We start from the raw sequence: 21,575 nt of genomic DNA, 5'->3' as shown, positions 1-21,575 counted from the left end.
TTCTGCTGATACAGTCGGCGATAAGCGCATAAGCGCAGAAAAAGCCCAGTCAGTCGCTCTTTCTCTTCTTCCATGAGGAAAGCCTTCCATAATTCCTTTGCTGTTTGTGCTGAGATCGCTTTCGCTGATTCAAAGCCCTATTCGAGGTCCTGTTGGAGGAGTTCGATTGCTCGGCTCGCTTTTGGTGAGTCTCTTCTCCCCTTCTCTGCTATAGTTGTCCTGGCCAGCGCATTCCAGGTTGCATCTGTGTGTCCAGTGAAAAAATCTTCTTCGCTTTCAGGAATAAGAAAATTATAGATATTCTCGCTCATTCTGATCGATCCAGCTTGCATTCAAAATGACAATCATACCATGGGAAAAATTCTCACATTGTTATATGATCTCTCTTCATCTTCCAGTGTCTCTTGATCTTCAAAATCCCAATCCCTGTCATCTTCTTCATCAGATCTTTTTCATCTGGCTATATGTGCGACGATCCATCAACTTGCTTTTGTTTTTTTCTTGCGATCAAATTCTGAGAATTTGTTTTGGAATCCGAATCGCTTGATTTCGACTAGGATCTTCTCTCCTGTCGCTCTCTCTTCTCCTTTTTCATCTGTATCTTATCTGTAGCTCCGAATAATGTTAACCACGTTCTTCTTCTTTTGCATTCTTCGATCATGTTTTCCACTCTTTGTAGTCTGTGTGCAAGATCAAAGTTTTTTTCTTTTCCATCTTTGTTTCTCAATCAAACAGGTTCTTGTTCCATTTCAAAGTGCGCACAAAATGATAGAAAAGAAGTTAAAGAATAAGTGAAGCTATCATTGAATTGACTCAAAAAATGAATCTTAAACTCATTATCGAGGATCAAACCTGCTTTATTTCTTCGTTTTATCAAGATTTTTGATTCAAGAATGATTTTTAAAAGGATTTTTATTTCAAGTGAATTTTTGAAATGGGTTTATTTTAAATTCTTTTTTATAACACAAAAAATTTACCAGTTTCAATATCGCATAAACGCTTGTTAATCAAAGTTACTGATATTAATAACTTCTTCATTAATATTTTTAACTTTTCGTTTTGTCCCCACTTCCCGATATGATTTCATTTCAAAAGTGATTGAAACTTATTTCTCGAAGAATAATCAACAATAACGAAAATATCAATCAGAAAAGTCCTTTCTCATCAAGGTGAATACATTATTAGAAAAAAAAAGTTGATAGCATTGAATTATTTAAAATGATTGGAGAATAAAAGAAAAAACAAATCAAGAAAGTGTTTTTAAAAATAATGGAGATCCTATCAGTATATCCACATAATCTTTTTTTGATTCATGGCTTCATTTTTTGGATACGGTTGAAGGGATATTTGTTTCATTGATGCTTTCCTTAATTTCTCGCAAAAGGTTCTCATTTTGATGATTTTTGATGAATTGCTCCAAATGAAGTGAGGAAAAGTTATAATTTTATTTGCCATTCGATATTCATTTCGGCCAATCAAAAGAAACCTATATCCAAAGAAAAAACAAAGCAAAAAACAAATAACCTGAAAAAATTGCACCACACAAACGGAATACTCGTCAAATTCATCGAGTGATCCGTCAATAGTGAAGCATCGTATCCAACATTCCATATCCGTTCATCTATCCCAGCTGTTGTTTTAAGGCAGTTGTGCTAATCATCTTCTTTCTCTGCTTCCTCCTTTTCATCTATTGCTATATCCACTCCAGCTTCTGCTCTGTCGAGTCGCAGCCTCGCTGCCTCCATCATCGCTCCTTGCTTCAAAATCGATGGCGTCTGATGCTGTGACAAACACAGCTCCTGCGGGAAACCGACTGAAGAATTCTCGCTTCAAAGTTATCAAGCCCCACCTCTCCGATGGCGATGCAGACAAGCATGCTTTTATCATTTCTCCATATTCCTCACTCCCTGCTTTCTCGGGTTTCGGCCTTTCCCCATTCACAATTTTCTGCCCGGCTGCTTCTGCAGAATAGTCTCCAAACGGGATCTTCAGAGTCAGGCATTCCCACAACATCATCCCCACAGAAAACACAACTGACTCCTTTGTCGCTCTCATCTTTTTCTTCCCCATCAGCTCCGGCGCCTTCCATCGCTTGTATTCGTCTCTGCAGCCTTCATCATCCTCAAATGCCGATGAGGGTGGCGGTGAGTCTACGAATCGCTCACTCATCAATGAAACATCAGAGGATGATGTGGCAATCGTGCATGATGAAGCAATGGATGAGGAGTCCGAATCCGACTCATCAGAGCAGTCAGAGTGAAGCGCTATGACAATCACCATCTGCTCAGAGAACAGCACAATGTGCGGACTCAGATTCGCCAATGACTGAAGCGGGTTTTCCATCTCATTGAAAGAGTGCAGCGCTCCATTCACCACCCAGAACAGGATCTGTGCAGCTGTCATCTCCCGCTCCTTCAATGAACCAATCGCCATCTCCTTCTTCTCATTCTTCCCATGCACAAGCATGAATAGCGAGTCACGAAGATCCGCTATCAACTTCTCATGCGGCGACGAGCATGCCATTCCATCCACAAGATTCGACATGGATGACGTGGTTGGGCACAGACTCTCTGATCGAACAAATGTTGAATCTGAATCAGTTGTCGAAGTGGTGGAAGTGGATGAAATGGATGGCGATGGTGTTCTCTTCTGAATCTCTTCTTCTTCAACCTTCTCCAGTGCCCACTCCGGAATCTTGTCTGAATCTCTCCCAAGGATGTATTCGGTGGAGCCGCTCTCACTTAACAAATGCTCGGATGATTCAGAATGTTGCATATTCGTATCATATGCTCTTTTCTTGATCCTCTCTTCATTCTTCTTCTCTGCCTCCCTCTCAGCTCTTTTCCACTGTTCCTCGGGAGACATCTCCATTGTCACCATCTCAATCAGCTTCGGATCCTTCCTCACTGTATCTTCCACAATCTCCTCCAGTTCTTCTGTTCTTCTTTTTTGCTTTCTCCATCGAACAGTTGTAACCACTGCTATAATCAGAATTACAAAAAGAACAACAGCCATTATTATAACAACCAATGGCCATGATGATTTTTCTTTGTTTCCTCCTTCAACAAGTTTTTCGTTTCCATTCACCTGTGCTTCTGTTCTGTTCTTCACAACAAACCATTTCGTGCCCTGCCGCCTGGCTGCATCTCCAAACTCAATCCTCACCCTCACCTCTGCTGTCTCTGCCGCTCCTCGAGCTGCTGATGCTCCTATTCTGCTGCACACCTCCTCCTCTGACACATAGTCAGATTCCACAAACTCATGCCGCTCCACTGCTTCTGCATCCCCATCCCATACGCTCACCCCAAATGAAAGATTGCACGGAATTAGCAGTCGCCCCACAAACCTCACCTCCAGCTCCTCCCCTGCTCCCCTCATATGCGCCTCCTCCACAACTGGCACAAACAGCGCCCATCCCCTTTCCCCTGCAACCCCTTCCAGTGTGCACCCTTCACTCAGAATCCACAGCGAGCTGTTCTCCTTTGCCCCATCCCCTCCTTTCAGGCTCACAACATTAACCTTTCCCAAACCGCTGCACACCACATTCCGCCGGATGGATCTGTACTTCTCCACTGTCCCATTGTTGTTCTCAAACATCCCCATCTCAATCCTCACATCCCCACCATCCACCCCAGCCCCTCCACAGCTGCTGTTTGCAATTACTGTGTCTTTCATCCGACTGCTGCAATTCTCCATCTCAACAACTGATCCATTCCAAAAGCATATCCCTTCCTCCGCTCCCTCCCAGTTTGTCTTCTCCAACAATCCACATCCATCAAACGTACAGCTGTCAAATGCAATGCTCGAAGCACACAAAACCTTCACTCCACTCCCTCTTGCCGATTGCGATGTGCATCTTCGGAATGTGCAGTTCACAATTTCTCCCATCTCTTTCCCTTCCCCAGCTCTTAGCAATATGCACGATGCTCCTCCAGAGAGGCGTGTGATGTTTTCAAAGCTGCACGATCCAATTCGCGGCAACAGCTTTGCTCCAGAGCAAATGATGCTCCCATCTTCCACGCTAATATCCGCCACGCTCACATTGTTCACGCTCGTCTCTTGCTCCGGCCCTGATGCCTCGATCACTCCCTTCACTGTTTCCAAGAATCTGAGACCTGCAACCTGAACGCTTGACACAGCACAGCCACCGCCTCCAATCCATATCAGCGAGAACCTAATTCTCGCCTTCCCATTCTCCTCCTCCCCATTTTGCATCGTGCTGAACGTACACAGCCGTATCCTAAGCATCCCGCTCTGTACTTCAATCAGCCTTGCATGGCTCCATTCTGCTCCTTCTGCAAACACAAACCCCAATCCTGTCACCTCCACATTCCTCTGTGTCGCAATAACCCCTTCCCTTCTCTGCTCTTCAATTCCCTTCACAATTATTTGCGCCATGTCGCCTCCGCTCGACAGAACCCTCATCTCCACAAAATCGCACTCCCTCTCAATCACACTCTCTTCCTCCACAAACATCTGGCTCACATAATCCCATGTCACATGCTCCACCCCATAGTCGATCGATCGGCATGGAACTTCAGGCATTCCACACGATCTCTCATTTTTGCCTCCCTTCTCTCTGCTGCTCGACACCACAATCGTGTCCGACTGGAATATCGTAATGATTCCCATCAGATCAATCGCCTCCACTGTGTGCTGTGTCCTGTCCATCCCACACATCCCGTTTTGACGCATATACACACTTTCCCGCAGATCCAACCGGAACTGTGTCTCGTTGATCTGGTTCTCGATGCTGAAGCACTCCACAAATACATCCCGTCCCAATGCTGCATCATTTCCACGAAACTCCATGCTCCGCAGCTCAAAGTCCAGCTCCCCTGTCACTTCAGAGTGCAGATATAGCCCTCCTCCCTTTCCTCTCTCTGCAGAACATCCACTCTGCTTTATTGTCGATTCGCTCATCCGCAGCCACCCCCCTTCGTTCAACGAGAAATACACAACCCCTCCTTTCTCGCTTTCCGACGATTTGCACGACTCAAACACGCACCCGCTCACATTCACACAAATCCCGCCATCGCACTTACACTCAACAATCCTCGGCCTATTCCCTTGCCCTGCCACAAACAAAAATGTCGAATTTTCCATTTCAACCACACTTCCCTCATCACCGTTTCCAACATCACCATCCACAACTTGAACAACTGCCCCATCTCTAATTCTTCCCGACTCCACACGCATTCCAAGCAGAATGCATCTGCACCCTCCATTCACCTCAAATAATCCTTTCCCTCCATTCATGCTCCTCGACTCCAGCTCATCCGCCCTCAGCTCTCCATTAAACATCCTCACAAACACACTCCCTCCTCCTTCCCCTTCTCCTCCCTCTGTGCCCTCTCTTGTCTCAAATACACACTTATCCAGCCAAAGTGTTCCTCCATTGTTTTCAACTGCCCATCCTCGTCCGTTCTCAAACCCTGCTGCCATGCACACACTCATCTCCTTCAGCACAAGCATCTTCGTGTTCACAATCACCCCTCTGCCTCTCTTCTCTCCATCTCCTCCAAACACCAGTGCAGATCGAGGCAGCTTCTCCTCTCCATTCCTCCACCTCTCCACACTCAAGCTCGACAGATCCCACTCATCCTCCACTCCCACCTCTCTTCTGATCATAACCCTTTTCTCCTCATTCTCTTTCTCAATCTGCTTCATCCCTTTCCACAGCGTGCCGCACGGATCCCTCTCGCTTCCACATCCCATCACATCAAACCCATCCTCGCTTATGTACACCACCCCCGACCAGTACTTCACCACAAGTCGGAGCAGATCCGTCTCTCCAAGTTTCTCATCCTTCCCCACAAACAAGTTCTCATCCTCTTTCAATTCTCCATATATTACTCCAAACGACTGCTCGTTCACCGTCTTGTTCAGATCCACTCCTTCTATGTATATCGCCTTCCCTCTTGCTCCTCCAACCGTTCCCTTGAATTCCGTGCCTGCAAAACGCAATCCATCCTCTTTCAACCCTTCCCTGCTGTCCACATATATCACCCCTCCACACCCTTCCTCCCACTCCCATCCGCACCCTTCAAAATAGCTATTCGATATCCCAAACGTATCCTCTCCTTTCAGCTTCACTCTCATCACCCCTCCTCCTTCCCCATCTCCATCCCTTCCATCCCTTCCATCCCCTCCAACCCTCTTCACATCCTCAAACACACACCCGCTCATCTCCACGCTCGAGCAAAATTCAAACGCCACTGCCCCAATCTCCATTTCTTTCACCAAACATGAAACTGCCATCACTTTTCCCCCACTGCTCTTCACCATGCTATATTCCACTATCCCTGCTCCCTCCACCTCAAACTCACACAAAACCAGCCACAACTCCGCATTCCCTCCTCCACTCCACACAACCTCCTTCTTCCCCTCTTCAAGTCTCACTGGCACAACCATCCTCACCCTCTCAACATTCAGCACCTTTTCGTTCTTCACCACCCAGCTCTCCCCATCTCCTTCGATCTTTTCCCTTATCTCAACAACACTTTTCTCCTCTGCCGAGCTCCCTTCCACCTTCCATCCGGACAGATCTTCCACCTTCCTTATCCCGACCATATCGATGACCTCCATCTCAATCATCCCATCCTCGTTCTCTCCATGCTCAACCCCTTTCTCAAACGACTCGCACGGATACTCCTCTCGCCCACACCCCATGATGTCTGCCCCATTGCTCCCCACCACAATCCTTCTTGAGCGATATCCCACCAAAAAATACATCAGATCATGCGCCTTCTCCGAAAACCGCCCTTCATCCCTGCCCATCATCCTCACACCTGCCTCGCCTCCTTCTTTCACCAGCTCCAGCTCAAACCGCTCCCCAACAACACTCTCCTTCAGATCTCTGCACTTAACAAACACATCATCCCCTTCATGAGCCGCATTCCCCTCAAACACCATCTTCGATATTCCAAACCTGTTCTCACAGTCTGCATGGATCCACATAAACACCCCACCTCCTCTCCCTCCTGTCTCTTCTGCCCTGCAATTCTTCACTGTGCAATTCTTCACCAGCACTTCGTCTTCCCCACTCATCTCCCAGCTTACCGCCCCGCCATCTCCCTCCCTGAGCAGCACCCAACAAATTCACACTCCTCGCTCAATTCCACCTTCCTTCCATCCATCACCCTTATCACTCCCCCACTCCCACCCCAGCAGTCCCGCGCCTTCATTCTCTTCACCACTATCTTCGTCCCTTTCTCTCCAATCACCAGCCCACCCCCATCTGTCCTTGCTCCATTCATATTCACATCCTCGCACAACAACCCCCTCCCTTCATAGCACACATCCCCTTCCATCTCCAAATTCCATCTGCTCCACGCTCACCTTCTTCAGCTCCACTGACCCTCCTCTCCCACAAACAATCCACATGTTTGTCTTCCTCTTCTCTTCTCCTTTCCCTCCAAACACACACTCCACAACATGAACCTCTCCACTCCCATCTCAAAAAGCTCCGAGTGCGCAGACTTCTCTGCCACTTCAAACTTGATCCACTCAATCGTCAGCGTCGTCGACCAGCTCCCCACCATCACACACACTTTCCCCCTTTCCCCCACCACCACCTCCGACTTCGCCACCTCGTCTCCTCGGATCGTCAGCGACTCTCCTTCTCTCCTGATCTCCTCCCCAAGCTCGCTCTCCTCCATGATATGCAGAATCGTCTTCTCCTTCCCCAGCTTCTCATACCCTCCCTCCACCGTGTTGCACGGCAGCTCATCGCTCCCGCAGTTTTCCTGCCCAGTCACAGTCCTGTTCACAAAGATGATGTCTCCCTTCGGCGGAAACAGATATTTCAGCAGCGTCACATCGATCCCCGCATTCCCCGGATCCACCACCCACATCGTGTTGTTGTACTCCTCCCCTTCCTTTGCCGACCCCTCCCACTTCCTCCGATCAATCACCACTCCTGGCTCTCTGCACACCAGATACACATCCACCCCAATGTGCCCTTGATTCCCTTCAAACACATCCTGCCTCATCGAGTAGCTCACATCCACATCTTCAAACTCCATGAACAGCCCTCCTCCCTTCCCTCCGTTTCCATCCACTTTGCTCTCCCGCACTTCGTTCTCCTCAAACACCCAGCTCCCTCCTTTCCCCACACGAACATGCACACTTCCCCCTTCCCCCGTTCCGCTCTCGCACCGAATCACACTCACAACGCATCTCTCCACCACACACTCCATCCCTTCTCCCACACTCCCCACAATCACTGCCCCATCCCCTTCCATACGCGTCACCCCGCTCACATTGCTTTCTGCCATCCTCACGCTGCTCGTCCTATCAAACTCCCACACACAGTGATCCCCAAATGTCACTCCTCCGCTTGCCGATGTGTTCCCCACCTCCAACGACGACCCCTCTCCAACCCATATCAGCCCTTTCTTTCCTCCACTCGCCACTCTCTCAACCACAACCCCTTCAACACTTCCTTTCGATCCCTCTCGCAATTCAACCATGCTCCCACTCTCAAACTCCTGCTCCCTCACCTCAACACTCTTCAGCTCCATCCTCCCCCAACACACACCACAAAGCTGAACCCCGCTTTTCCACTCCCCATCCTCATTCCGCACCTCTCCATCACCAATCCCGACAGCCGGCTCACCACCACACTCCGCTGCCCTCTCACAAATGTCTTCTCCACCACAAACACCACATCTGCAAACCCTGTATCCTTCCTCGTCTCTATCACCCCTTCGCTTTCTTCTCCCAAATCTCCTCTCACTTCGTATTCTCTCCTCTCTTCACACCCCTTCACATCCATCTCTTGCGTCGATATATCAATCACTGAGCAAAATGCAAATCCCCTCTTCAGCACTATTTCTGCTTTTCTCCCGAAAAACCTCGCCCTCCGCAGTGCTCCATCGTCGCACACCCAAACCACTCAAACCCACACAACGAATAGTCCATTCCTCTTTCCCCTTCCACGTACCCTGGACTTCCCCACTCCTGAACAAACACCCCAAGTGGAACTCTCATCTCCTCTGCCTCATCATACCCCACAAATTCCAACCCATCCAGCTCCCCACCTCCCACATCCACCTTCAGTCTCTCCGAACTCACAACACCCCCAGTCCTCTCCCTCTCACAAACATCTTCCGGCCCACCCATGCCCAGCACTCCTCAAGCTCAACTTCTTCAATCTCAAACCCATCTGCCACACTGCACTCCATGAACATCCACCCTCCTTTCCCTTTCGTTTCCTTTTCTGCACAGCACCTCTCCCCCTTGCAGTTCCCCACAATAACATGCCCTTTCCTTCAATACACACCTTCAGCGCTCCCCCTTCCTCATTCGCCCTTCCATCCACATCCGTCATGTTGCACCACAAAAACTCCAGCTTCCCTCCAATCACACTCGACACAATGCACGCCCCATTCCCCCCAAGCACCCAACACTCCCAAACGAACAGTTCCAAAACTCCACCCCACTTCCCTCAACCCTTCCTTCTCCTCCTGATTCAAATCCCAGATCAAACATTGGCTCCTCCACCACAAACCCCTCAAACCGTGTTTCTTCCACCTTCAGCACTTCCCGCTGAAACGGATAATCGCATACCCCACACTTCCTTGCACCCCGTCCTCCAATCCAAATCCACACTTCCTAATCCAAAGCTCACCGCCTTTCGACTGACAATTCATCAGCTCTGTGACCCCTCCCTCAAATCTGCTTGGCATCTTCACATCCAGCCACTCCAACTCCGTCACCCCTTCCGTCTTTATCGCTGCGCTCCATTCCCGCTCAGCATCCCTCTCACACTCATCTCCATTGCAATCTCCCCCATCCCTCCCAACCTCGCTCCGCTCACATCCACCTCTTCTCTCAGCTCTGACCCTCCTGTCAGCACCACCCACTTCTCCCCATCCTTCCCTGCATGCCCAAGCCCATACTCCACTGTCATGCATGGATATGCGCTCATCCCGCAATACACCTCATTCCTCCCTCCCTCTTTCCGAACTTCCACCCTCCCTGACACATATCCCGTGATAAACACATACAAATCCGTATCCTCCCTCATCGCCTTCCGGTCTCGCCCAACCAGCGAGTTCCCCCTCTCCCTAATCGACAATCCAAACCCAAACCTCAAAGGAGTCACATACTCGCTCAGCTCATCACATATCACATACACATCTCTTCCAGCTTTTCCTCCGTTCCCTGCAAACTCCACATCCCCAAACACAACTCCATCCCCTTCCACCCCCAGCTCCACAAACACTCCTCCCCCTCTTCCTCCAACCCCTTCCTGTTCCCCTGCTTCACACATCTCCACCACACTCTTCTCCCCACTTTCCCCACTTTCCCCACCCTCCCCTATCTTCACCCTTCCCCCTTTCTCCACAACCACCTTCATCATCCCCCCATCCCCTTTCCCGCTTCTGCACCTGCTCGCTTGAACATTCACCACCTCCACACTCCCTCCGCTCCCCACAACCCCATTCACACCAACCCCATCTCCTTTCCCTGCTCCTATCGAACTCATGTTGCACCCACTCACCTTCACATACCCTGCCCTTTCGCTTCTCACCACACTTCCTTCTCCAAGCACACACTCATTCGCCTTCGAATTGTTCATCTCCAGCCTGCTTCCACTCTTCACCACAATCATCGACCCTGATTTCTCGTTGCATCCTGTCATCCCCACATTCTGCAGCTCCACCCTCGACCCATCTGATCCTTCAATCAGCCCATCCCCAGACACCCTCGACACATTCCTCAGTTCTGCATCCTCCAGCACAATTGATGCCTCGCTTCCAGCTGCAATGCACATCCCATCCCTGTCGAAGTGCACAGACTCCAGCCTCAACGACGGCCAAACCACACTCCCGCATGTCACTTTCACCAGCGAAAATCTCACAACAACCCCCGGAGCTTTCAGATCAATCGCACACTCCAAAACACTCAAGCTCCCTCCCCTCACCTCAATCAATGCTCCTCCTCCTGATAGAATCGCCGGAATCCACATCTTCACTCTCTTCAGCACCGTGCTCTTCCACACACAAAACACCCCTTCTCCTTCTCCTTCTCCTTCTCCTTCTCTCCTTGCTGCATTGTCCACCACTGACAGCACAGTCAGCCCTTCGTCTCCAGTCACCTCATAGCTCCCCGATGTCATCTCCACCTGCTCGCTCACTTCCACCAACTCGTGCACCTCCACTTTGTGCTTCTCACCCCCTTGCCGCTCAAGCGAATACTTCAGTGTTCGGCATGTGAAATACTCAAACCCACAGTTTTCGTGATCAGCCCCTCCTCTGCTCGCATGCACAGTCTCCCCAACCTCCTCAAAATACACTTTCACAGGGATCACCAGCGACCTCCACTCTCTGTCTCCTATCCCCGCATAATCCTCCCATCCCCATCCTCCTCCCCGAAGAAACCCAAACTTCTTCACACAGCTCACCTTCAGATCTGCAGAGCAGATAAACATCATCTTCCCGCTTTTCGCTTCATTCCCCACAAGTTCCATATTCTCCATCCGAACATCATCTTCCGCATTTCTCATCTCCACATACAGCCCTCCGCCCCTTCCTTTTCCGCTGCTCCCGCTACCACTTCCTTCTTCAGCCTTGCAACCCTCAATTTTCGTGCTCACGCTGCTTCCCCCCAAAACTGCCACACTCCCTTCCACAACTCCCACATACACTCCACCCCCATTCCCACTGCTGCACCTGCACCCCTTCACTGTGGTGTTACACACAATCACAGTCTCTCCTTCCCTCAGTGTTTTGCTCATCACTGCTCCATTTCCCCTGCTTCGCACAATGTTCCTTATGCTTCCCCCAGCAATTCTCAGCTCTCCCGGATATCTCGATTCAAGCAGCGCACAGTCTTCCATCTGTATCCCCTCTATCTCGCTGTCTTCAATCTCGCACACCCCGTTTTCAACAACAAACATCGGTCTTCTGCAAAACACTCCTGCTGCTTCACTCCTCACACTGCACCTCACCAACCGTGCCCTCCCTCCTGCTTCCCTCACACTCATCAGCGACCCCTCTCCAGATGCCTCTCCATCCATCACAAACACAATCGAGTCCGCTTCAATTGTTCCGCACGTGATCCAGACAAGCGCATCCCCTGCTGCTGCCCATCGTATTATCGGCCTTTCTCCGCTCCCCTTCACCTCAATCACAATCACCCTATCTTCCACCCCAATCCCTCGCTCTGCAAAAGTGCTTCTGCTCAGCGATATCTTTTGCTTCAGCTCTGGATTCCACTTCGTCACTCCATACCCTATTGTCTTGCACTCATCTTCCATTGTCCCACAGTGTATCTGGTCTTCCTTCGTCGGATTCACATTTATCTCCCCTCGAATGGTGTTCGGTATCCAGCTTGGCCTGCTCTCATTTATTGGGCATGTCCATTCATTCGGTGTGAAGCAGTGCCACACCCTTGGTTCCGCACTCGTGGAGCTGCATGTGGCAAAATCATTCGCTGCATACAGCGTCTCATGATCTGTTCGGAATGCCACATCATGTCCGTTGCCCAATGTGCATGAGTTATTCTCAAATAACAAAAATCTCAGTTTCACAGGTTTCACAGTATTTTTATTTCCTTTAAAAATCATAGCCCCTCCGTAATAATGAGCTGAATTGTTTGCTAATGAACAATTTGTAATTGCTTGATTCAATGATATTGCGTTCCAAACAACAAGGCATCCTCCATATCTCGGATTGGCGCAATTATTAAGAAACGTGCAAGATCCAATGAATAATGCATCGCTAACAGCTGACGAGAACAATCCAGAATAATGTCCTCCAGTATTTTCTGCAAATATTGAAGAAGTGACATATACAGTACCTGCTGCCTTTGTTGTAATATAAACACCTGCACAATAACTTCCACCAGTTTCTTCAACAGAGCAGTTAATGACAGAACTATTCATCATGTTTATGAAACCCGTTCCAGTTGCATACACTGCACCTCCATATGAATCTGGCAAAGTGGATTCCAACGAACAATTTCTGAATGTTGTTCGCAAAATTGAAAGTGTGGCATTCCCCGTGATGCACACCGCTCCTCCGTAACTCCCAATTGTGTGCACTGTGAAAATCGAGTCTTCAAGAATCACATCTCCTGTTGAGTTCTCTTGCCTCGTCGAGTTCACATTTTGCTCGCACCTCTCAAACGATGTGTTCATCACAAAACAGCATTCTTGCGTGTGATACCCATCATAAAGCATCCCACTGTCTCCATTTTCCACCCTCTCAAATATTGAAGAAGCAACTCCAATCCTTTCAGCATTGTTCTTCCTGACTCCGTTATCTGCTCCATCACTTTTGCCATCCACTCTGTCTCCACTGATTCTTCCTGATATGTTCCTGAACAGGCAGTTCTCCACGAAAATCTCTTTCAGACTCCCTCTTGCCAAAGCCATCCCTCCCTCTGCCCTCAAACACTCAAATCTGCTTTCCTTCAGCTTCACCTCGTTGCCTCTTCCAAATCCCTCCACAACACCGCCTCTCCAATTTCTTTTCTCTTCTCTCATTTTCACTGTCATCTCCAGCACAACCCTGCTGTCTTCGCACCAAAACAATCTTTCATCTCCGCCTCCAATCGCAATCTCGCACCAAACAACCTCCAGCAATGATCCATTCAACCTCCCGATCCATTCAAATCCTTCTCTGCTCCCCAGCTCTCCAGATCTTATCACTAACGAGCTGTTGCAACAGTCAAACCTCGTGGAGATTCTGCTCCGCATCACATCTCTCATCTCGTGATTTTCATGTGCATTCTCGCTCTTTCTTTCTTCCCGCTTTCCATCTCCAATCAAATTTGTGAACAAGCTTGTTTGCGTCATCAGCCTCTCTTCTTCTTCTTCTTCTTCCTGAAAATCTTTCATTTGCACTCTCTTTCCACTCGTTTCTTCACAAACACCACAAAGCATGGCCAGCACCCCCAACTCCAGAAATAATATCATTTCTCAATCAATCGCACTCCTTCACAACAGTTCAAATTTCGAATCACAAAAATAAACGACGGATCCAAGATCACAGACCCCTATTTTATCGGATTTGAAATAAAAAATTATATAATAAAAATATTTCAAATTTCTTTTCCACAAACTCTCTTTCCTGTGTCTTCTTTCTTCAACAAGTATCAATTTCTTTTCTTTTTTTTTCTTTTTTAGATTTCATGGTTCATTTTGTTATTTTTCCCTCTTGTTTTTTCATTCAAGTTAATAGCAGGATTGCTCACTTTTCAGTCCTTGTTCAAAAAAACAAAAACAAAAACAAAAAAACAAAAATCAAGATTATATAAGAATAGTTGAAAATAAAAAATCATCAAACGTTTTTTTTTTTTTTTTTGATGCTGGAGCATTCATAGGGGAATATTCAATCTTTTTCTCAGAATCTCCTTCGCTTTGTCTTTTGCTTCCATTTCTCCAAGAAGATCCAAGTTAAATGCTTTCTTCATCACGAAAAAAGTGCTGAAACACTGAAACGAGCTTTCTGCACAGCCTGCAAAAATAAATACATTCGTTTTGTATTTTTTTCGTAATTTCAAAAGAAAATGAACCAAAAAGAAAACAGAGTGATAAAAAAAATAGTCGCCAAAAATACAACAATTCTGAATTTTCTTTTCCAAAATTGAAGCAGCTATCCAATAAATATCTTTACAAAAACATCCTCCACAACAATGGATTTTGACAGAACAATTTGCACAAAACCAGGAAAAAAAAGCAGCAAAGCACTCAAGGCATCAAATACCATCTCATTTTCATAAAAACAAAACAATAAATCCATGAATTTGTTCGCACAGCCATGAACACACTTTTCATTTCATCCTTCTTGCCACATCTTCGGAGCACTCATCCCGCCACGGACCTCATACAATTTCCCTGTTTCTGATTCTGTTTCTGCGTTATTGCCTCCTCCATCGACTCGAATCCTTCTTTGTCTTTGTTCAGCTTGCCTCCCTTCCCTTGTTTCTGTGCTGGCTGTAGACTGATGCTTCTGCTTCCTTTTGGCCATAATCTTTCTTTTCCCTCATCCATCGGAGCCTGGTTGATGCTCTGCATCGCTCGCCTGCAAGCCATTAAAGATAATGGATCTCGAATAATACTGGCTGTTTTGCATGCAGTATATCTTCATTTGCTCACAGCAAAAACAATTTGTTCCCCGCTGGTGATAGAAACAGTAGTGGCGCTGCATCCTTCAGCAATAAGCAGTCAGCAAAGTCATCCTTATTGCGCATTTATCGCTTCAAAAAAATGTGCATTGAAGCATTTTTGCTTGCTATGCTTTTTTGCTTTCTTCCACTCCACTTTTGCTTGATTTGCGCATGCTTTCTTCTTTCTTTTTGCCCAATGGCATTGAAATCAAAAAATAAGATGCTCAATGCTCCTGAACACAATTAATCCAGATTTATGGTGGAAAGCAACACATTTCACACTCTTGATAGCATCGCCTAAAATGGAGTTTACCTTTTCACAAAGTGTTGTCGTGCGCCAGCTGCATCAAAGCGTCTGCTCTGTGAATATTGTATTTTGAGCTCATTGCTGCAATGAAATTTTGCAGCTGATATATTTATATCTGAAGCAATATAACAATTCAGAGCAGTTACGCCCCTTCTTAGGATAAATTGATTCTAATTCTTCTCGGCTCTTCAAAGCTTTCTCAAAAAGTCGATATGTTTCGTTTTTAATATTGGGTTTTTGTGAAAAATTATCATTCAATGAGCAAATTATCAAAAATTTACTGACATGGAATAATATACAGCACACAAATTAGTTCATATTTAAAGACATATGTGCTGCATATTTTCGATTGTTTTTTTTTTTTTCAAAGTCAATATTTTTGATATTTATTGGAATCAAATAAGAAAAAAATTATTAAAGCTAATGTTTGAAGCTTGAGAATAATATAATTATCATCTTTCCTTTTATTTTTCATTCAAATGACTATGTTTAACTTGTTTTTTCTCAATAAAAAATGAAAGTGATTTTGTTGTTTTTCTAAAAATTTGATCTTAAATAAATAATATTCATATTATGAATTCAAGAATTATAACTATACCCACAAAGGACGTTTTAAAGCCTACAGTATTATCTTCAAATAAGCTTCCAGAACAAGTTGAGCCTGTTGTGCAGTTTCTTAAATCTCAACAAGTTCCCCTTGATACATGGCTGGAGCTTGCTGTTTGTTACTTTTTTCAATGCTCATTTTAAAGAGATCATCTTGTATCTATATTATGTGTATATTTATTTTAACTGTTTTTAATTTATAGCATGAGTATTATGCGCATGGTCGCCCTGAGGCATTCTGCGACATAATTCTTTCTGCTCCTGATCCCGGTTTATATTTTGCACCTTGTTCATTTTAATTGGCTTTTGTTGTAAACTGTGATGTGTTTTTGTATGTATTTAAGATTCGGAAAAAAGTGGCACAAAATCAATGCGCATTGCCGCATATCAATCTCTTGCTGCATATTATACTCAGAAAATGTTTACAGCAGCAAATGAACGGGAACTTGAAAGATTCTCAGAAAAAGCGAATAAGATTTACACTAAAGTTGATAAAATTGATCATTCTCATCATCTCAGCTGGATTGGGAAATGTCTTGTAAAAATTGCTCGAGGAGATTATCGAAGTGCCGATAAAGATCTTCAAACAGTATTTGAAGCAGGACATAGAAATGAACTTACACTTACCATGCAGGTTTGCAAACATCAGTTTGCATTTTTTACTTTTGCTTCATGATCATTTATTTGCTGAAAAGGCGAATGTGAAATTTTATCTAGGCGACTATTTCGCTTCTCTTCAAACATATGCAGATGTTCTACGGCTGTATCCTCAAAAGGCATCTCCGCGCATTCGTTTGGGGCTGGGGCAATGCTACTACAAATTGGGAAGGATTGAAAAAGCAAGGAAATGTTTTGAACGAGTGATTGAGCTGGATCCAAATGTTGGAGAAGCATATGTTGGATTAGGCTTGATTAAATTAAACTATGACACAGACAAGGATCATGTGAAGGCTGCTGTCCTTGCGTTCAAGCGAGCAATGGACGTTTCTCCAAGCAACCGTGTTGTGAAGAATGAAATTGCTTCTCACTTTTTCTATCAGCACAAACTGACAGAAGGTTATAAAATGGCATTGATGAACTTCAAAGCCTGTGGAATGTCTCATTCGATTCAAAGTGAGGCATTGTTTCACCTAGGAAGAGTGCTGCATGCTCAAAGCAAGTTTGACTTGGCTTTTGAATATTATGTCTTTTCGAATAGGCTGTGGATTGCAGAGAGGAAAAGGCTGGGACATCATATTGACGAGAAGGAAACAGGTGAAGAAAAACTGAGAAAGAGAGTGCGCGATGGAGACAGAATGAAGGAAATTGAAATTGAAGACTCACCAGATTCTGCTGTTAACACTCTGATAACCAGACTGAGGCTTGGCGCAACTTCTGCAAGCGCATCGTCTTCTTCTTCAGCCGAAGCAAAGGCTGCTATTTCTGCAAGTGCAATGTCAAGCAGACATTCACGTGTCCCAGAAGGAGATGTCCACATGCTTTGTGTATTTTTCATTGGCCAATTGCACTTGAAGAAAGGGAACTTTAAACAGGCTGCATCATGCTTTGCTCGGACAGCCCTTCACTTTGGCATCGACCACTCAAAGGAAGCATTGTCTGCATTTGCATATGCTCTGGATGCTTTGAAGAGAGACAAAAGCGATCTGTTGCTCATCAGAGAAAAGATCTACGCTCTGACCTTGGCTGCCGCAAAGCAATCATCAACAACTACAACACCTGCAGCTTCTGCTTCTGTTTCTTCCACTGATTCTGGGTTGACTTTGGAGATGCTTGTGAGAATGGACTTTCGCCCAGCTGCACAGCTTGCCTCGTTGATACGCATCACCGATCCCCAACGCGCAACTACGCTATTGGGAGATTCCGTTCTTGCAGCAGATGCATTGTTTGAAGCCAAAAAACTTGAGTTAGATAAGGTCCGTCTGCAAAGGAATGAGCGAATCAATGTAATTGAAACTGCACTCGCATTAAAACAGAAGAAGAGAGAGCAATATTTAAACAGAAATCCGGAAGACAACAAAGAAAGAGTTGCTGAAGATGATATGCTTGATGATCCATCCACAGTAATTATCAGCGACGAGGAGGAGGCATCAATGAAAGAAGAGCTAAGCAAATTACAGAAGAGCAATGAAGAAGATGACAAGCAAGAAAAGGAATTGTTTGGACTTCCTTTGATTCAACTGAATAACAACTATGCAGCGTTGCATCATCTGATGGGCAGTATAAACGAAGCACAGACATTTTACAGCAAAGCGCTTTCGCTGTGCCCGTTTGTAGATACTGCAGCCATTGAAGCCGCAAATGCCAAGTTGTCTGCTTCTTCTTCAGCAAAATCAGCATCAGCGCAATCAAATCCTCCTCAGCTGTCAAAAGAAGAGATCCTTCAAAAAGCCGGTGTGACTAACCCACTTCAGCTGTTTCGACCAGCTTGTGTTCATAATGTTGCGCTTCTGATGGAATCGACTGGCAGAATTCCAGAAGCGGTGCTTGCTCTGCAGCAGAATCTTCAGACACTCCCAACGCATCTGGCCTCGCGAATGCGTCTGGCAGAGATCTATCGGATGCTGCAGATGCCTGCTGCAGCTGAACGTGAAGCTCGAATGGCTGCAGAAGCGCATCCTGACATGGTCGATCCACAGCTGCTGCTGGCACAGCTTGCCTTTGATAGAGGAGATGATATTGGCACAGCGCAATATTTCAAGCAGGCAATGAAGATTGAGGAAAAGAAACACGGGAAGAGATGGAATTCTTATTCTGTTTGTGGGTTGGCTTTGAATGCGATGACGGATGCTTTGTGTGTTGCATCGCCTTCCTCAGCAACAATGGCCTTGGGCCAGCTTCAAGAAGCGAATGAGAAAAGAAAAAAAATGGAAACAGAATCCAAAAAAGGAGAGATGAACGAAAATGAGGAACACAAAGAAAATGAAATAAATGAAATAGAAAAGGAAAAGGAAAAAGAAAATACTGTTCCAGAGCCGTTAAATCCATCAGAGACTGAGACAAAGTCTCACAACGATAAAGAGGAAGGAGAGATGGAAATAGAAGAAAACGAAAAGGAAGCTAAAAAAGAGGAAGAAAAATCAACGAAAAATTCTGCTTCATCATCTTCTGAAACTTCGCAAGCGCCAGAAGATGCACAGCTGGAAATGCTTTCTTCTTCTCCAATCATCCCTCCTCTTTTCTCAGCTTCCAGAACACAGAGATCGAAAGAAGGGCTCTTAAAGAATGCACTCACAATGTTTATGGATGTTTTGCGTGCTGATCCCACAAATACAATCGCTGCACACGGTGCCGCTGTTTGCCTAGTTCTGACGGGCCATGCAAGACATGCACTTGATGCCTTCATTAGAATAAGAGAATCGCTTTCGTCTCGTCTTTCTTCGATGCAAGGCTCAAGAAAGAGCAACTTTTTAACTTCTTCTGATTCCAAACAAAAAGATAACGACTTCGCTGCAAAGAACGTGTTGTGGCGCGTAAACACAAATTGTGGAATGGCTGTGGGAGTTGGTTGCGGAAATATAGCAACAAGAGGATTTGGATGGGATAGTGTTATTCAGTTTGCTCCAATTCCACCCGAGAAAAAGCCACCAGCCATCAAAATGATACCAATTACCACTTCACTTTCACCTTCCATGTTGCTTGGCTCAAGAGGAGATGCACGTGCCAAAGAAGCGCTGTCATCTGTTACACTTCCAATACCAATTCCATTTGTGTTTCCTCCACCGTACATGCAACTGAACATTGCTATGGCGATGATTGAAGGTGACCAGCCAGGGGGAGCTGTGCAAATTTTGTCAAATGCTCTCGAAAGAACTCTTTTTGGAAGAGATTTGTCAGCTTTCACACAACTCGTACGAGCTCATTGCGCACTGAATGAGTGGTCAAAGGCCAGAAAAGTTGCATTGAGAACTATTCGTAACTTCCCAAATGCTATCACACCAAAATATAATACAGCTATTGTTTTATTGACTTGCGCTCAGAAGATGATTGATGCTGCTCTTACGAAAATGGTTTTGAAAAAACCAGAAAACAAACAATCTGCAACAGCCGAAGGTGAAAAAAAATCTGCCAATGAAGATGGTAAAAAAGGAACTGATGATGCAGATTCTGCTTCTTCGAGCGAAAAGTGCGAGGAGGAAGAAGTTGATGCAGATAACATCATGATTATCGATGGAGACAATAAAGAGGCTGTTGCTGAAGCAAAACAAAAACTTATTTCTGCGTCTGCTTCTTCAGACAAATTACCTTCCATCTACCTTCTTGTCGACAGAGATGGGCGTGGTTGGACTCGCATGTGTGGTGCAGCAAATGATCTTAATGATGCTCAGCATTGGTTTAACTCTGCTTTAGAACTCATAAAGTTAGAATTAGAAAAGGAAATTGCAGGAAGAAGCGACTTCGCAAGACCAGGGAGTGAATCTGCACGAGCAGATATAGAAATGCTAAAGCGAAAAGTGATTAAACTGCCTCGAAATAACTTTGAAGAGATTTTGAATGTTGCAGATATGATTCATTACACCACTTCAGCCTCAACTGCTCTTTATGTTTCTTCTTTGGTGCCCAGCACAGAAGAAGAGAGAAACACATCGTCAACATCTATTCTTTCTCTGAACTCAATGCAAAACTCATCCACCAACGCAACTAAACTTTATCATCTTTCTTCTCTTCCAGAATTTTCATTTGGACCTTTGAATCTGCCACCAACGTTGATTTCTCACGTCCTGTTGTGTATTGCTGCTCAGATTGAAAAGGCTCAGCGTCTCATCAAAAGATTGCAGGTTATCGCAGCAGCGGCAATGTCGCTGGCACAGGAAAAGAGTAACAAGATGATTGAAGCAATGAGAAAGAGAAGAGAAGAACAGCTGGAGAGAATGAGAGTTATCGACAGCGAGAAAGAGCAAGAGATGAAGAAGAAAGAAGAAGAAGAAAGAGAAAGAAATGAAAGAGCACTCCAAGCCGACTTGAGAATGAAGGAGTTGAGAGCTCGGTGGAAAGAGCTGGAAACAAACCAGGCAATGAAAGAGAATGCAGGTGAAGAAGGAACTGAAAGACGAAAGCGCAGGAGAGACGCTGGTGAGGGTAAGAAGAAGAAGAGAAGAAGAAAGGGACATGAAGATAGCGAAGACACTGATCAAATTGCGGACGATACGTCAGCAGACGAAGATTATGGATCAAGCAGGAATAAATCGAAAAAGACAAATAAGAGAAAACGGAGAAATAAGAAAAGAAGATCGGAAGAACCTGAGGAAGAAGAAGATCAAATGCCAATGGAAGATGAGGAAATGGAAGAAGAACCAGCATCTCCTTATGAGAGCGAGGAGGCATCTGGAGAAACAGACATAAGCTCGCATCAAGAAGGCGAAGATGCAACGGCTAAAGCTGAGGAAACTCAGTAAATAAATTGCACTTCAATAGATTTTTGTTTATTTGATAATATGAAATTGGATTAAGTTCAAACCTTCGCTTTTTTTTTTTTTATTTAAAAAATTGTTACAGCTATGTAATTTGAAGAAGATCATTGAAATCAATAAAATCAAATTCC

At 45.6% G+C, this 21,575-nt stretch overlaps 3 protein-coding genes across 3 annotated transcripts; 1 reads left to right on the top strand and 2 right to left on the bottom strand.

Annotated features, from left to right (window-relative positions):
* Positions 1 to 980: 980 nt before the first annotated feature.
* MONOS_17417 (uncharacterized protein) lies at positions 981 to 9,656 on the bottom strand (the record flags this gene model as incomplete). The annotated part of the gene is made up of 9 exons (XM_067870335.1): positions 981 to 6,997; positions 7,063 to 7,240; positions 7,302 to 7,355; positions 7,424 to 8,492; positions 8,543 to 8,802; positions 8,859 to 9,064; positions 9,109 to 9,242; positions 9,373 to 9,470; positions 9,581 to 9,656. 9 exons carry the CDS (start codon positions 9,654 to 9,656, stop codon positions 1,684 to 1,686), a joined length of 7,389 nt encoding a protein of 2,462 aa, XP_067729505.1. The 3' UTR covers positions 981 to 1,683.
* A 77-nt stretch (positions 9,657 to 9,733) lies between these two features.
* On the bottom strand, positions 9,734 to 13,977 carry MONOS_16397 (uncharacterized protein; the record flags this gene model as incomplete). The annotated part of the gene is made up of 1 exon (XM_067869304.1): positions 9,734 to 13,977. Exon 1 carries the CDS (start codon positions 13,928 to 13,930, stop codon positions 9,734 to 9,736), a length of 4,197 nt encoding a protein of 1,398 aa, XP_067729504.1. The 5' UTR covers positions 13,931 to 13,977.
* Positions 13,978 to 15,994: 2,017 nt separating this feature from the next.
* On the top strand, positions 15,995 to 21,490 carry MONOS_13422 (putative RNA polymerase II complex component). Its single transcript, XM_067866122.1, has 4 exons — positions 15,995 to 16,150; positions 16,240 to 16,306; positions 16,381 to 16,670; positions 16,732 to 21,490. The coding sequence occupies exons 1-4, from the start codon at positions 16,004 to 16,006 to the stop codon at positions 21,427 to 21,429; spliced, it is 5,202 nt and encodes a 1,733-aa protein (XP_067729503.1). The 5' UTR covers positions 15,995 to 16,003; the 3' UTR covers positions 21,430 to 21,490.
* The last annotated feature ends 85 nt before the right edge of the window (positions 21,491 to 21,575 follow it).

This window comes from Monocercomonoides exilis (assembly GCF_001643675.1).
Source record: "Monocercomonoides exilis strain PA203 chromosome Unknown scaffold16-1735695, whole genome shotgun sequence".
NCBI lineage: Eukaryota > Preaxostyla > Oxymonadida > Polymastigidae > Monocercomonoides > Monocercomonoides exilis.
The sequence above is the reverse complement of the archived record's forward strand: the minus strand, read 5'-3'. Positions and strand labels throughout refer to the sequence as shown.